Source organism: Struthio camelus, chromosome 1, assembly GCF_040807025.1.
Source record: "Struthio camelus isolate bStrCam1 chromosome 1, bStrCam1.hap1, whole genome shotgun sequence".
Classification (NCBI taxonomy): Eukaryota; Metazoa; Chordata; class Aves; order Struthioniformes; family Struthionidae; genus Struthio; species Struthio camelus.
In genome coordinates, this window is record NC_090942.1 from 37,809,552 (window position 1) to 37,827,107 (window position 17,556).

The window sequence follows — 17,556 nt, forward strand, 5'->3', positions numbered from 1 at the left end:
TCTTTAAATACTCTATTTATAAATTTCAAAACTTGTTAGTATTTTATGATTGTCAATAAATGTGTTAATGTACTTAACTTATCCCTCCTCTCCTTTGTTCAGATATCTTTGTCTTGCATAGTTCCTTGTTGTGGATATTTATATTTTAGAATAGTTCTCTAAAATTTTTTTATAATAATTAAGGTACCAGAAGTGTTAATCTGTAATTGTTGTAAAGTTCTAATGGCATTGTGCTATTAGTTAGCCCATGTTAAAGCAAAAACTAAAATTTCTAAACTAAAAATTTGTATTTTTCTCTTTAGACACAAGTAGGACGATTTGCACCACAATTTTCTGGTTATCAGCAACAAGATTGCCAAGAGCTACTAGCTTTTCTCTTGGATGGCTTACATGAGGATTTAAATCGAATTAGGAAAAAGCCTTATATTCAGCTGAAGGATGCAGATGGGAGGCCAGACAAGGTAATGTTCTTGGTGTTAGGTTTTTTGGTTTTAATCGAAGCTGTAAGTTGTAAGGTTTTTTTTTACATGATTGGGTACTGAAAGTTTGAGACACTATTTAGGTGTCACTTTTTCTGGAAGAGATTTAAGAAAATATGCTGAGACCTTAAATTGGAGATCCTATTTACATACAAAGGTAAATTTCTGTTTATTTTGAAGAGAAGTCCTGCTGGGTGGCACTGTCAAGCCTTTAAGTCCTTTCTGTTCAAATCATTGCTGTTTTCAACTAGAAAAACAATTTCCATTCTCTTGTTCTTTTATTCTGATGTGTACGGTATGCAGTGTACTGTCTCTCTCCAGTGCTCTCACCTTGGGAGACTCCCCTAGCATTGAGCTACAAGCATATTGATCAGCTCTCTCCTAGTATGAGTTTCTTCAGATAATTTTTTAAGTTTTTATTTCCTTTTGTCCTGCCCTGAGTCACTTGAAGTCTCTTTCAGAAAATGGAGTATCCAAAACTGTCAGAAATGCTTTCTGAGAATCTCTGTCCTAGAAAAGGCATACTTCATTTGACCCATGGTCCTGGTAATAATAACATATCTTATGGGGTCTTTTGGAGTAAGATTTCTCTGCCTAGCTGGTAACCGAGAATGTTCTGTCAAGTACTCTTAGTAATAATTCTCACTCTTCACTTCCTACTACTTTGTCATAACCCAGGTTGTGCTCTAATTACAGGTGGTTGCTGAAGAAGCCTGGGAAAATCATTTAAAAAGAAATGATTCCATCATTGTTGATATATTTCATGGTCTTTTTAAGTCCACCCTAGTTTGTCCTGAATGCGCTAAGATTTCTGTAACCTTTGATCCCTTTTGTTACTTGACACTTCCATTACCCATGAAAAAAGAACGCACTTTGGAAGTTTATTTAGTTAGAATGGATCCACTTGCTAAGCCTATGCAGGTAAGCATCTTAGTTTATATATGACACTTCTCGTTCATGTGGCATAAACAGTGAGTCTGAGCTCACTTATGTTTTTAAAGCTTACAACTACAATAAGTGAATCCAACGAGCTTTAGTTTTCTGGTGCGTGTTCTGAAGTCTCGCTCTCAATATCTGAGGAAAACTATACGTAGCTTCTTAGATTCTTATCACTTTCAAGGAAGATATTGGTAATTTCTGATGGTTACATCAATAAGGTTTCCTAATCTTTAAACTATATAATGTGCTCTTTTTTCTTTCTACTGCTACCATAATGAATTATTTGTATGATGATAACAAAAATAGCCTTAATCCAGGTTTAATTCCTCAATTTATTAATCCCGAAAAATGGAGGATTCGTGATAGGTGATAAAGGAAAGCATGACTAAATATACTAGGTTGTCCTGAATTCTTCTGTGCTGTCACTTAATAATCAAAAGAAAATTTTTCAGAAGAGATTTCTTCGTTGAGAGAATCTCCTTTCCCTTTGTTTTTAGGAAGAGGGTATTATACACCTAAGAATGACAGGAAACAGTCTACATAGATAATAAGAACAAAATAATGTTGAAATGGTTCTAGCTGTACCTTGCAGGATAAAAGGAGGATAGCAGAAATAAATAAGACATGGGCAGTTAGGCAGACCTGCAAAATGCTTTGGCACCTGAAATCAGAGTACTGGAAGTGGGAAAGGAGAGAGGAAAATGGGAGAGGGGGGAAGTGGTCAGAACAGTAGGTTTATTTTTGTTCTCAAAGGCAATGTGAGTTAAGGGTAGTCGAAGATTAAGGGACATGTAATAGCTGGTGGAAGATGATCCTGCTAGGAATTTATTTAGTTGGGAGAATAGATTGCATGGAAAAAAGATAGTTTGGATATAATCCGACAGGATGTGTGCAGGGACACACTATAGTTGAGAATGACCCCTGTAGGACAGGTGAGATGGCTATGCAGGAATGAAGAGAGATCGGAAAGTATGAGTTCAGTAGAGCAATTATTGTGAGTCTGAGTAACCATAAGACTTCAGGAGATACCAAAGATATGCTGTACGTGACCATTAATTACCAGGTTAGAAAGTCATATTTCCAATTAATCCTGTCTTTATTTATTATGCAAATAACAGCCACAAATCCTGTCTGGGGTTTCATTACACACTGCAGGTGTTTTGCACAAAGGAACTCATGGAGACATTTTCTTTGACTATTATCATCACATTCTCTCTATGTATGAAACTGGAGTTCAGTCATTAGCCATCGACTTCTCTTGCTTTTCCTGTATTGAAAGTTCAGCCAGAGAAAAAAACTGTTCCCGTAATAGCAATCCATTCAACAATATAATACACTGCACTTAGTGCAAAGGTCATTGAAATACTTTGACAAACAACAGCTAAGACTAGTAACCTGGGAAGTATTCCCAAGTATAACCATCCTAAAGAGAAAGCAATATCTTGTCTTTTCCTACCAGAAACTTTTGACTTTGATTTTAAGAACACACAAAATATTACTTCACTTATTTTTTTTGTTTTGTTTGCTTTGCGGCTTTTTTTGGTGCTTACAAGGTTTAAGGCAAAGTATTTCATAGGGCAAGTTAAAATAAAAATAAATTCCAGTAATTCTTTCCAAACCACTTGTCTTGTATTCCAAAGAAAAGCAGACATTTAAAAATGTGGTCAATAGCATGCATATGATTTAAATATGTCTAAATAAGTAGGTGCTGCTAGTCGTCGTATGAAAAAAATAAAATAACATCTAGAAAAGCACTTCATCAATTAAGAAATGTATTCAAAGTGTGCATGTTCATATGATTAAAGCATGTAGGTAACAAATGTTTTTGGTAATGCAGTTTTCAGTTAGTCTTTGTATTTGTTAGTTGTTGTAAATACCTTATGCCATAAGTTCAAGAATCTGAAAGAAGTATGTGGACTATGCTGAACGTGTGATAAGTCTTTTTCATGCATTTTTGGTCTCTTAAGAATTAAAGTGACTTCTATTTTTTAGTACAAAGTAGTTGTTCCAAAAATTGGAAATATATCGGATCTTTGCACAGCATTGTCAACTCTGTCTGGTGTTGCTGCAGATAAGGTAAGACTAATTTCTTGTATGAAGCACAACAGTAAATCTGCTAAAATATATTAACCTGATTTTAATCATGCATACTCTGCTTTCTTTTAGATGATTGTTACTGATATATACAATCACAGGTTCCACAGAATATTTGCCATGGATGAAAATCTGAGTAGTATTATGGAACGTGATGACATTTATGTGTAAGTACAAATCATATATTTTACGACTTTCTCCAGTTTTAGTTACTTGCAGGAAATTAAAACTTAAGCATAGGATAAAGGCAAATCTTGGGGGGCTTTTTCCCCCCTGTGTAGCCTTTTAAATTATAGGTATCCTTTGTATTTCTGATTGTTTCATGTTTTCTAGATTTGAAATCGCTATCAATAGAACAGAAGATACAGAACAAGTTATAATTCCTGTTTGTCTGAGGGAGAAGTGCAGGCACACTAGCTACAGCCATAGTGGTTCTTCGCTGTTTGGTCAACCTTTTCTCATAGCAGTGCCTAGAAACAATACTGAAGATAAACTGTATAACCTGCTGCTGCTAAGAATGTGGTAAGGTTATTGCTTAAAGAAAAATATGCCTGTTGTGAAAAATACTTACAGCTGAAATCAGTAGATAGTTGTTTTTACATGCTTTGCTAACAAATTGATTAGATTTGAGTAGTTAGTCTTTTATATGCTTTCTGTTAAATATAGTAAACTTCAAATTTTAGAGGCTTAAGATGTGAATTTGTGTGGATTTCAGTTTGATTTTTGTTAACATGACCTCATCCAAAAATGATTTGGAAGGTCAGTGGAGAGTATCTGTATTTGTCATTTTAGGGGAATTCTGCTGTATATGTAGCTGTTTGTTAGGGCTTAGTAAAATGGAAACGTTTCACCAGTTTTTCTGATATGGTTAAGCATCTGTATTTACTATACAGTTTTGTGTACTAATTTGTATAGTAAAGCTACATGGTAGACTTTTTCAAACTAAACTCGAATAAGTGTCATCACACAGGAATTTAGAGGAATTAACCTTCAATTTAAACTTGTGCATTATCTTTTATTAACCTTAGCTTTCCCTATAAGTGACCTCATATCTTTCTTTTGTGAAAAGCATGGTTAATGAGCAGTTAAAGAAGTGATTTCTGGTTAAACAGAAACTAATATCACAAACCAGGTTATATAAAATTGAATAACTGCCAAAAAAAGCAAGATAATGGACTTGCAGAATTTCAGTTGTGCCTTTAACAGTAGACCTGTTAGGTGATAAAATTATTTATTCTGAATGAGAATAAATAAGGAGAAAGGATTGCAGGAATGCAGTAAGTTGGAAAGGATTTGCTGTAATGATTTAGTTCTCTGGCTTCAACAATATAAATATTAAGAAAATCCATTGATACTAAGTTGTTGTTTTTCACTTGTTATGTTTAGCCGATATGTAAAAACATGTACTGAAAGTGAAGACACTGAAGGATCCCTACATTGCTGTAAGGACCATGGTGTCAATGGTAATGGCCCAAACGGAATACATGAAGAAGGATCCCCAAGTAAGACTGGAATATCTAAACTTGTTTAGTGTTTTGTGTTCAATTTGAAACTGCAGTTAATTCTGTAGTGTCTTTGTCTTTCAGTTATTGTTACTGTGCCTCATTTCTTCCTCCTTATTCTGTCAATTGTTTCAGGTGAAATGGAGACAGATGAACAAGATGATGAATCCAGCCAGGATCAGGAGCTTCCTTCAGAGAATGAAAACAGCCAGTCAGAAGACTCAGTTGGAGGTGACAATGACTCTGAGAATGGATTGTGTACTGAGGACACTTGCAAAGGTCAACCACTCACGGGACACAAAAAGCGATTGTTTACATTCCAGTTCAATAACTTAGGCAATACTGATATAAACTACATCAAAGATGATACCAGGCATATTAGATTTGATGATAGGCAACCTAGGCTTGATGGTAAGTGATGGGGAGCAAATTTGGTAATCTTTGATTCTAAAGTTTGTTTTTTTTTTTTCTGACCCCACTAAGAATAATGTTTCAGTTCCTCTGTGTGCTTCTTTTTGAAGTCTTTTTTTTTCCTCCCCCCCAAGAATAAATCCTGTATGAATAATTATGTAGTTATTCTATTAGAAAAGCAGAAGTTGTATGTGCTTCAATTTTTCACCTTAAATTCATACCAGTGTTGTTGAACTCATTTTGATGAGTGTTTGCCCAAAGTAAATATTATTTCTTGCTTTAAATGAAATTTTATTAAGAGAAAATATGTTTTTGATCTTAGAAAGATCTTTCCTTGCTTTGGATTGGGATCCTGAAATGAAGAAGAGATATTTTGATGATAGTGCAGCAGAGGTAAGCTGCTTACATTGCTCCCCTTTCCAGCACTAATAACAAATAAATGTGAAAAATATAATGTAATTCATGTGACATTGAGATTTTAGAAGCTAAGAGAATATCACGTGTTTTTCATGTCATTCATATTAAATAAGCTTAATTTATGCATTTAAGTAATTAGCAAATCTGAGGCTAATTTAGAAGTAAATGGTTTCTGATCAGTTTTTCCATATATAGGAGCTTTGTAGTTACTGTTAAGATGACACCACTAAAATGAGTTTTGTTTCATTTGTTCTCTTAACTCAAGAAATACTTCTCTTTAGGATTTTGAAAAGCATGAAAGTGTGGAATATAAACCTCCCAAAAAGCCCTTTGTGAAATTAAAAGATTGCATTGAACTGTTCACAACAAAGGAAAAACTTGGTGCTGAAGACCCATGGTAAGGACGAAAAATTAAAATAGATACGTTCTATGGAGTGTGTTTCTCAAAGCGTAGTAAAAAATCACTTCTGATCATCACAGATACCTAACTGATTTCTCATAGTGCTTTGAGTGTTTTCTTATGTTAAATTTCAAGAGTAGCTGAATTACAGTAAATATCAAAATGTTCTCTATTTTGCTTTATTATATAAATACACGCTGTTCCTATGTATTGAAGGTTGTGTTTGTACAGGAGATGATTCATGCATTCAGCATAGGAGGAAAAATGGATTCATGATCGTATTCTGTGAGCTGTGATCCATGCTAAATTACTAAATATCATGCCAAATGCAGTACAGTGATTTTAAACGAGTATTCTTTTTGAGATGAAAAAGCTTGCTGCATACTATATTTGTTTTATGCAAATACATAATTTGCCTTGCATTGATATATGAAATAGTGATGTGCTTAAACAGCAGATTTGTGGGATGGGGGATATCTAGAATGAATAGAACCTTTTGGATTCTTGTTCCAACCCTCTGTTGTTAATTTTTGGGCGAGACATTTATTATGACTCGTGGTTCTTCCAAATTCTAAATTTGAATGATACCTGAATATTCACAATTACAGGATGTTCCCATAATGTCATTCGTTTCCAGGAATTTTCTAGCAAATAGATAAGAATTCTCCTCAACACCTGAAGCTCAGAATGAAGTTTGAAAGAAAAAAGAAGTTTGTATTCTGTTTTGTGGATGCTTAAAACTTTTGGATACTTCCAAAATCTGTAACCAGAGAACCTTGCCTTATACATTTTTCATTTCTTTTGGTAGAAGGGAGTGGGAGTACTGATGTGCAACTTTTTATTTTTCTAGATTGGCTAGATTATACAACACTGGACAGGCTACTTGAGATACTGTGTAACTCAAGTATGGTGAAGTGTTTGCGTTTTTGCAGTGCGTTTTAAGCAGTATGTGGAAACTACTAAATACTGCTACTGCTCAAGTCATGCAGTTGCTTCTAGATACATCTCATAAAAGGTCATTCATAACATTCCTGATTTGTCAGGTATTCCCAGCTCTAATCTGCGAGAGCTCATCGTCCCTGGTCCAGCGCTACCTGTACTGCAAATGTTCTAAGCCAAGTGGGAAAACAGCTCTTTAATCACAGTCTGGCCTTACAGTTTTTTTTAACTTGTCCATATCTGATGTTGCTCTGGAAAGGCAGTTGTGCAGTCTTTTCTAATTAGGGTTTATCTTGCTTTCCTAGATCTTTACTACTAGATACCAAGATATAGAATAGACATAGGTTCCTTCTGAGAAGAGCTGCTTTATGGTTCTTACTACTTACCCTCCTGCCTGAGCCTTGGTTCTTGAAAGATTCAACTATGCCTTGGAGGGAACAAAAGCGCATATAAGTTACAGCCTTTTTAGCATTTGATTACTCACAGTAGAGATGTAAGGAGCTCTTCAGGTTCCAGTAATCACTGTTGTCTGAATTTAGTGGTAGGTGTGAGGGGGTGGAGGAGAGGGATGGATTTGAAAATTGAAACTTGGAAGAACCACAGTTGCCTGGTTTATTTATGGCCTTTCATACAGTCAACTTTGCTGAAGTTTTTTCCATAAGCCTTCATCTTGCTTTATAAAATGTGAGAAAACTTGTGTTTTAAAGTATCCAGAGACTAGTATGGGAAAAGAAGAATGCTGTATTGTAGTGTGCCACGAATGTGTTTAAATTATTGTCAAGGCTTCACTGTGAGCTGGCGAGCACACTAGCACCTCATGTTTTAAACTAGAAGGGATATCAACGGCATTAGTAGCAGAAGATGGAACGTGTGTGTGTGTGTGTTTCAGCTTTTGCTCATTCAGTTCCTCCCTTGCTACTGGCTTTCTCCATGATAATACATTTTAGCATACATAAGGACTGCAGTTATTTAATTTTTTTTTTCTTTTAGGTATTGTCCAAACTGTAAAGAACATCAGCAAGCTACCAAAAAATTAGACTTGTGGTCACTGCCCCCAGTACTGGTAGTTCATCTAAAGCGCTTTTCCTACAGCAGATACATGAGGGACAAGTTGGATACATTGGTTGACTTTCCAATAAAGTAAGAAACCTCAATATGTTGGTGTTAGAAGTGTAAATGTTAGCATGCCTAGGACATATGTTTAATCTAACAATTATATAGAATGGGTTGGTGCTCAGCTTCCATACCTGGATCTAGTACATACTAATGAGAAAATGTGTGGAGGTGAGAAGAATGAACTTAAGAAAATAGTAATAGTAGATAAGTGTGAAAGAACTCCTATAAGTAGGTTTGGCAAAGACTAGTGGTTCCTATTCCATCCCTTAAAGAGCGAAGGAGATGCACTGTCAGTGTGCTCTGGTATATGTGTTTTTCTCTGTGAAATCTAAGATAAAGGGCTCAAGGACAAATAAAATGTGAAATGGTCAAAAATGTTATTAACGTGAGCTTATTTTGGTTTTTTGTTTTGTTTTTTAACAGTGACTTAGACATATCAGAGTTCCTTATTAATCCAAATGCAGGGCCTTGCCGCTATAACTTGATTGCTGTCTCCAACCACTATGGAGGAATGGGAGGAGGGCACTGTAAGTTGATTTAAAATATTACTGTTTCACACATCAACCTTCTCTCTGTTTATTTTGATATAAGCACTGATCACTTTGAATCAGTGGTCTTTTCTAAAGATTGAGGTGAAATTTTTTCATTACCTCGAAACGCATAAGAGAGGACCAGTTTAATGCCTTCATAAGTGTTCTTATACAAACATCTATATGAAGTGAGTTTTCAAAAATAGTTGTAGGTTCTTTTATACTTCTAGCCATGCATATTGCAAAAAGAGGAAAATATAAAAGCTCCATAAGAGCTAATGTATTCTCACAGCTTAATTCGTATTACTGGTCTGTGTTTGTGTACATTACACATTTCCTTGAAAGAAGAGAAAAATGAAAAGGTGATAGAGGAACTTTTGACTATTCTTTCTCTGTATACATTCTCTTGAGACAAGGAATTGTAATTGTAGTTTATCATCTTTGTGCTGTTAACAGGGTAAGGTAATACTTAAGCCCTCAGATAAAAGTGAAGAACTGTGAGATTGACTCTACAGTAGTAATAGATTTCAGTAGTTAAGTGTCGAATGTCACGCGCTGGTTAACTCTGGCAACTGATTGCAGCAAATCTATGAAGGTGCAGAGTCCTCAGTCGTTGCACTTTTTTCTGTCCTAGATACTGCTTTTGCAAAAAATAAGGATGATGGAAAATGGTACTACTTTGATGACAGTAGTGTGTCAACTGCATGTGAGGACCAAATAGTGGCAAGTACCTTTTACTTTTCTAAAACTGGGCCTACTGACATTACTAACCTGAGGGAAGGAAAATAAAGGGCAAATCATGAAAATGTGGGAATAAATTTGTAGCTAGGACTTTGCCTTCTTTTAAAGGACAGTAAAAAGCCAAAAAAAAAAAAAAAAAAAAAAGCCCAAACAAAAAAAACCCAGAACTAACTCTCATGAAACCTTTGGATCTCTATGTAATTTATAAAATAAAAGTTGCTCTAGGATACTCTTTTAGTGTTTTCTAGGTGAACAACCGTGAAGTTCTGGGTTGCTTTTTTTTTTTTTTTAAAAAACAACAACAACAACAAACCCCAAAACCAGACATCATCGTTTTTACAAAGTAGAAGTTGGAAAGGATTACAGTACTTTCATATAAATAGGAGTACGGTAGGAAAAAAAATGAAAAGCATCAAAGAAATGTTAGGAACATTGAAAAATAGTAAACTACTGCATTGTATTTCAATAAGCAGCTCTACTTGGAGTAGTATTTCATTTGCAGTAAGTTTTGATGGAGGGGCTTTCTCTCTCTCTCTCTCTCTCTCTCTTTCTCTCTCTCTCCCTCTCTCTCATTTTCTCTCCTCCCCCTCCCTTTTTTTTTTTTTTTTTGATTTGGCACCAGTCATCTTTCTATCAGTAGGTTATGTAGGACACAGGATAACTCACTGAACATAATTTCATTCACAAAGTGGAAGAAAATTTTGTTTTTTGTTTAAAATTTCTTTTTTTAAAAAGGTGAAATACTTGTCTAAAATGTTTATTTGATGAATTGTTAATTTTACAGTCTGCCAAGTGCTATTAAACCTGGAGTTCTTGGCTTTACTAAAAATGGCGGGGGGGGGAAACATGGCCATGGTATTGTGAAGAGCTCAAGGTGCAGGATTATATTGCAGCATGTCAGGGATCCACAGCAAATTGCTGTGAGTCTTTTTTTCTTCAGGGCAGGTAGCTTGAAACTATGGGCTTTAATAAGAAATGAACGTATTGTCTTGTGTTTGTATTAGTGGCTTCTGTTACAGCTGAACAGGAATGTTTTCCTTAAAATGTAAGAAGTAGCACTGTCCAGTGCTGTTTGTTCTTATTGAGATTAAGAGCTTTTTGGTTTTAAATCCATTCTCATCGTTAGCTGTATCGCCTTTCAATTCAGTTGTAAGAAGTGAGAAGCTGTCAAGAGGAGAAGATACTGAAATCTCACACGCTTCTATTGACAAAAAGGAATGGTTTCTCTGATTGTGAATGTTTTGTTTGGACTCTCATTAGCGTTTATATCTCTTTTTACAGTCCAAAGCAGCGTATGTGCTCTTCTATCAGCGACAGGACACGATCAGTGGAACTGGCTTTTTCCCTCTTGACCGGGAAACTAAACAAGGTGCTTCAGCTGCCACAGGCATCCCATTAGAAAGTGATGAAGACAGCAATGAAAATGATAATGATATAGAAAATGAAAATTGTATGCATACTAACTAATGGAAGACCTAGAAGCCATAAAAGAGACTTTCTTACTGGGGATACCTATTGAAAGAATGAAATCGCCCACCAAATTAAAAACAAAAATCTGAGACAGGGAATTTCAGATAATAGAATGTAAATCTTTATTACATTTTAACATGTGCAGTACTTGAAGTGAAACAATAAAAACTTTAACAAAAATTGTCTCTAATGCATTTACAGTCTTGTATTCACAAGCTATATATAGGAAATCACAAATAAACCCCTTTTAAGTTTTCTGCTGCTGTTCTGATGGATTATGTTTTTCTTTTGTTTTGGATGTGAGTTGATATCTAAATTGTTAAATTTGTGGACTTCTGACATTTATTTCCTTAGTACTGCAAGAATACTACTGCCAAATCTAGTTTCTGGATGAATATATTCCTGTTCATTAGGCTGTCACACAAACTACAAATAAAAATGTCATAAATATATGAGCAGTAGCTTTCTTGAAACATCAAATTTTTATGTTTTTCCCTGAAAATTAATTTAAAATAAATCAATCATGATAGAAGAAAATAGCTTGAAAAGGTGTTTTAACCTTTTGTGGTATAGTTGAGCATCCAAAATAATATGTTCATCTTATTGCTGCTGTGGAACAGGTTCTGGATTTCATGCTGCATTAACAAAAAGTTTTTCAATTAAATGTAAGTATCCTTTGTTGCTTGTTGAATCTACTCTGCGGACATAATTCCTGTATCTTGCTTATAAGACATGCATAATTTTAATCTGGTGTCAGTCCAAAATTTAAAATTGTGCTGTAAGTTCTCTCTCCCCAGTTTTGGTAGTTTGACAGCTTGCAAACTACTCTGTAATAAGGTCAGAGTTAAGTGTTCTGTATCCATAGTAATGACTATGTATCAGGCTTAAATGAAACTTCCCCCCCCCCCCCGTATAACATGCCTTTAAATTGTTAATGAACAAATTGGTTTTAAAAGTAGGCTGGTTAATTTTCTTTGTGTGTTCCTGATGGACTCACCATAGCCTTGCAGCGTATCTAAAAAGATAACTCATTATAAGAGAATTGGCATTTGCACGTTCAAGTCAGAACCTGTACGGTATATAAGGCATACAAACTTTGAATTGGATTGTGGTTAACTATGTTCAGGGGTCCAGGATGCCAAAATAAGGGTGATAGATAGGAACATTTTTTAATTTGCTGCTTTCCCTTTGATCTAGCTGGAAGAATGTATTGTTGATTCATATACAATACTGCCTTTGAGAGGAACTCTTCAGTGCAGGGGCACACTTCACATATCTGCTACCTGGAGAATTGCTTTGTGTCCCACTATTTAAACAAATAATTAAAAAAATAAAAATAAAAGCAAAAAGTATGATGTTCTTCACTTGAACTAATCAAATACAATAGGTTATAAATTGTGTATTGTAAATAAAAGTTCACTCTGTGAGTGCACATTTTGGTAAATTATTTATTTATGTTAGCATTTAAAAGTTTAAAAAAAAAATTGCATTTGACCAGGATATAAATGAGGTATGTTGGACATGGCTTTGCTTTATACCTTGATATTAAAACTGGTGTTTCATCCTGGTATTTTAAAGCTGCTTTGAATTTTTTTTTTTTTTATGTAAACTAACCTCCTGCATGACAGAGGTTAAAATTTTGTCTGCACTTGAGTTCACTTGGGTTTACATTTGAAATGCGCATGTTTATTTATACAGATTTCAATAAAGCTATTCAAGGCCTTATTCAGTCTTTCAGTTTCTTACAAATTCTTTTCCCACAATCTTTGTGAAATGTGTAGTCTTTGTTTAATCAGAAGACCTATATTATCGTTGGTTACAAAAAGGTTATTTAATGACCAAGAGAGAATGAGATTAACAGTATTTCCAGAAGATAGAAGAGAATCCATGTTACACATTCTGTCATTGTCTGGCTCTAAAACACTTATAAGGCAGCAGAAAAAATTATTTAATTCCATGAAAGCCAAGATTACTTTAAAAAAAAAAATGATGAGACAGTGACAATAATGGTCAAGTAAAAATGTAAGAGCTTTAGGATGATTGGTGGAATGAGACAATATATTTAATATTAGACCAACTGATATGTTGGAGAAAAAAATGATATAGGCCTTTAGGCATGAAACATCCAGATCTGAAATACAAAACCCCAATACAAAGCTAAATACTAAATAAAAACATAGCTTCTGAATTTAATTTGGTTATGTTAATCAAACCACTTGAGAGAAGAGTTATCTGTGAACTGGAGAAAGTAACTCTAGAGAAGGGAATCACATCTTTGAATACCACTTACAAATTTACTTTCCTGCAAAGAGAGCCCCCTACGTTTATACTCCTGTTGGTTTTCCCATATCATGTTAGCCTAGAACTTGGGAAATAACTAAACCGGTAGGATCGTCTTTTTATAGACATTATTACTTGAAATTGTCCTAACAGCTGCATTACCAATTGTCGTACAGCTCCTCCAACTTGTCTGTATTTGTCAGAAGCAAGCTCCTTGCACGTCACCATACACCAAACGGTACCAGACTATGCTTGAGTAACAGATTTAAAACTTGTCCACACATCTCCACAAGTACTACAATAAATTCTTCCTTAAAAGAATAATCAGAAGCTCAGCCCTAACGTGTAGATTTCCCAAATTTTGAGTCACTTTATCCAGTAAGACTTAATGGGTTCAGCAGCATTCATTCAGACTGTTGACAAGAGGGAAAAGCACAATTGGCACTGAGAATGGTTTTTCGTAAAACAGCTGCTAATTCTGAAGGCCTGCGAAAAGCCCTTTCCAAAGATGAGATCGGAACAGTAATATGCCAAGCTGACATTACTTTTAATAGAGATCCTGGATTTTACAGCACAAAATAGTAGTCTTCCCTGCCTCTCTACCTTCCACCTGCCCAAGATAATCTGTATGTTCAACGAGCACTTGTCATTTTTAAAAGAGCTAAGAGCTTCATTATCTGTTTGCTGGTCCTTCCTTCTCTCCCAGCCTTGCTTCAGAGTTTAGTAGTGCTTGCTAACTTCTCTCTTGGTCTAATATAACAATTTTTTACCCTTTATGTTCAGTTTTGAGAATTTCTCTTTGTGTCTCAGACCTGAAAGAGAGTTTATATGGCTACAAATACTTTTGGCTTCTTTCTTTTTCCAGCTGTACTAGTTGGCTTTATCAGAATTCTTTCCATGGGGATTTTTGCCTCTTTAGACTATCAGAGCTGTAATGTTTTTGCTGCTTATCTGAAAATTACCAAAAGTTTAAAACAAGAAACACTGGCTTTGATTTTAAAAATGAGAATCTTGATTCAAATTTTTTTTTGTTTGAGAGAAGGGGAGCATGGTAAAACTCTTTCATTAAATAGCACCTAAACATATTGCTTGTTAATGAACATCACAATTAGGAAGATCCTATATTTGTAGCCCACAATCCATTTTTCCCTCAGTCTTGCAGACAGAAATACTGCTAAAATTAATTTCAGTATTTTCTACAAAAGTCTATAAAACCCAAGCTGACATCAACAACTGCAGTAGAGAGGCTTGGTGTCTCAAAACAGGTTTCTTCTCTTAGTTCTTACTGCACAGTTCAGGGTTTGCTTCACTAATCTTTTAGGTTTGGGTGGTTGTCACTCAAAAGAGCTGGAGCTTTTTATTGCAGTTTGCCTTGGAAGCTTCAGCTTTCTGAAAAAATTGGGCTGCTTTTACAGAACAGCCCTGGAAAGATATGACTGAGGCTACATCTGTTATAGGCTATGATTGCTTGAAATACATCTTTTTACATTTGTTGGAAGTATATGAGAATAGCTTTATGCCCTGTATGTATGAGAAGCCTTCTTTATCCCCAGAGCAGCATGTTCCCCAGAGCTTGAAGCATTTCTACATAAAGTTAGTTGGTATAAGTTTTGGGAACGTTTAGATTTTTGGGCTAGGAGTAGTAACGTGACCAGATAAACAGTTTTGTACAAGGTAAATGCATAAAGGGATAAAATCCACTACTGTGGCTAGATGAGATGAGTTATGGTGATTTCTTCAATCCTTTTCCATTTCATGTTGTCATTAAGCCCATATTAAGCTCAGGGACCTGTTAGTAGTCAAAACTGCCAGCTCTGTATTTGGATCCCATCACAAAAATGAATGTTGTTCATCCGCCTTCAATTAAGCATTCTCTATTGTGATTTTCATTGTTGGTTCTAACATCGTATCTACCTATGATGTCTATTTTTCTGTGAATACTTTTGCAGATGCCTTGATCTGTCAATTTTTAAAAATGGGATTAGAATTTGGGGTATTTTACTGTTTTCAAAGTAAGGACAAAGAAGATGGGTTACTGTCTTACTATACACACTTCATGGTTTAGCTGCTTTTAAATGTAAGGTTAGATACAAAAGGAGCTTGGCAGTGACGCGCAGAATTACAATGCCAGTATTAAGCATACAGGCCCATACGGCTGCATGTTTCCCTGAATATCTAGCTAGGTGCAAGACAGCTCTGGTTTGGAAGCGAATCGTTTTTAACAGTGTGTTCCGCCGGAGGCAAGCGATGAGAAGTAACTGTAACAGCACAAGCACAATACCACTCTAACGCAGCTGTCATTTCCGGATTGAGTTTGTTTGGCCGAGGATAGAGAAACTCACTTTTTCCGCATTTTATTTCATGATGCTCCCTAAATGGTTTACATTGTCTAGGAAGAGAATAGGATGCACACTGGCACGTATACAAGAGTGGTTAATCTAACTGGTTAATTTGTTGAGCAAAAAGAAGTTTTCTGACAGCCCTCCAGAGCTGAAGTAATTTTCCTATGTGAATGGGGACTGTGACACTGGGATTCATTTCTATGAATCTTTTTCTGGATTTAGATGGTTGAGGGCCTTTCTGGAAATGAACGATTGGCTCACATTATTATTATTATTATTATTATTATTATTATTATTATTATTATTATTATTATTATTATTATTAGTTCTTTACCACTGCTTGTGGAGGAGGAAGGATAGTTAGAGATTCTCCCAGAAGCGGATGGGGCTTCCATTACCCTATATAATCACATTGTCATTCAGGGGATAGATCAGTCTTCAGCTGCCCTGTACACTACTGTGCAGAAGCAAACGCTGCAGTCCTACAACAGAGAGAACAGGAGAGTTATGGTCCAGGCCCAGGAGCACTTTCCTGAGAGAGCAAAGTCCTAGGTTCCTCTTCCACCTGCAGCTATTTATGCATTATGTGCAATGAATACTGTGAATAATGAATATGTGCATAATCAGCTCTGGGAGTGTGGTCTGTAATCAGAACTCCTCTCTCAGGTGAGCATTTTCTTTTGTCCCTTCTTAGGAGCAGGGATCCCAAGCGGGCTTACCTATAAGACTGGCACTGAGCTACTCAGTGTGCCAACGAGGCAGTTCTGGATATGCGTAATAGCAGAGCTTAAGCAGCTTGCAAATTTTACTGGTGAAAACTCGGTACACTTCGGACTTAAGAGAACATGGAGTTTTAAACAGGGGATCTGGCTTGACACACTTAAGTGCCACTTCAGAGTTTGTGGATCTGAGCTTCAATATGTGATAACTTAGTCTCCAGGCAGACTTCATTCTCCCTTTGAAAATGCTCATCTATATATGTGATCTTATATTTGAAGGAATGTACTTATCCACTAATAGCTCAATCTGGCTAATGTTTAAAGGGTGCTGTTCAAAGTAAGGTTTGTTTAATTAACCAATACCAAGCAGAATCTGCCCCTTGTCAAATGGTACACCAGGGACTGATGAGGATGTCTAGACGATCTGCATTTCAAACAGAACTACAGTCTAATGGTGATAATTCAGTATATTAACAGAAAACAAGGAAACTCAAAAAGCAAATTCAGTACAATTCCCTACCAAATTTTTCTGACAACTTTCATCTTGTCACAGTGCTATCTGATCTAAAGCTGACTTTTAGAGCCTGTTCCCAGAAACAGTTCTCAAGAATGCCACTTTCATATTTTGGGCAAGGAGACAGAAATTCAATGAGGTCTCTTTTATCAAGGACCTTTATAATTTGTCCAGGCTAACTTTTGGAAGTTCTTGGAAAATGTCAGTTAGAAAAAAAATTATATAGCTATTTTAGTTTCTAACATAAATTATTTTGTCTTTGTTGTTGTTAACTTGGCTTCCTAGACTATACACACCGAGTTTGTAAATTAGCTTCCTAATCAGACATAAAAATTTATAATATTTCTATATGACTGTATCAGAGGTCATATACAACGTACAGACTTGTGGGAATTTAGTCAAATTGTCAGTTTGGTATAGCAATAAGTATGTGTTCATACATAAGATACAGTAATTCATTCAGTGTGGATATTCTTAAATTTAAAACTATAGACAGCATATAATTCTAGTTGTTTATGGTGTCTGTCAAAATTTTTGTCATTCGGCCAGTCTTTTAAATAGTCAAGAAAGAGGTTCCTACAGTCTCTTCTTTAGAATCATTCCTGACAAGAAAACTATAGTATACTTCTTTTCTCTGTTACACTGACAGCACGCTTTTTGATC

General features: G+C 35.4%; 1 protein-coding gene across 2 annotated transcripts in view; it reads left to right on the top strand.

Annotated features, from left to right (window-relative positions):
- USP15 (ubiquitin specific peptidase 15) overlaps positions 1-12,763 on the top strand; it is a 66,028-nt gene extending 53,265 nt beyond the window's left edge. Inside the window, exons 10-22 of one of the 2 annotated variants that reach the window (XM_068934313.1) lie at positions 303-461; positions 1,176-1,400; positions 3,411-3,494; positions 3,585-3,679; positions 3,846-4,034; positions 4,899-5,014; positions 5,150-5,425; positions 5,748-5,818; positions 6,124-6,239; positions 8,172-8,321; positions 8,721-8,824; positions 9,462-9,550; positions 10,850-12,763. In XM_068934313.1, coding sequence (XP_068790414.1) covers positions 303-461; positions 1,176-1,400; positions 3,411-3,494; positions 3,585-3,679; positions 3,846-4,034; positions 4,899-5,014; positions 5,150-5,425; positions 5,748-5,818; positions 6,124-6,239; positions 8,172-8,321; positions 8,721-8,824; positions 9,462-9,550; positions 10,850-11,035 — 1,860 coding nt within the window. In that variant the 3' untranslated portion in view covers positions 11,036-12,763. Of the gene's footprint in view, positions 1-302; positions 462-1,175; positions 1,401-3,410; positions 3,495-3,584; positions 3,680-3,845; positions 4,035-4,898; positions 5,015-5,149; positions 5,426-5,747; positions 5,819-6,107; positions 6,242-8,171; positions 8,322-8,720; positions 8,825-9,461; positions 9,551-10,849 lie in introns of those variants that run through there. The other variant, XM_068934321.1, reaches the window with a different exon arrangement.
- Positions 12,764-17,556: the final 4,793 nt, after the last annotated feature.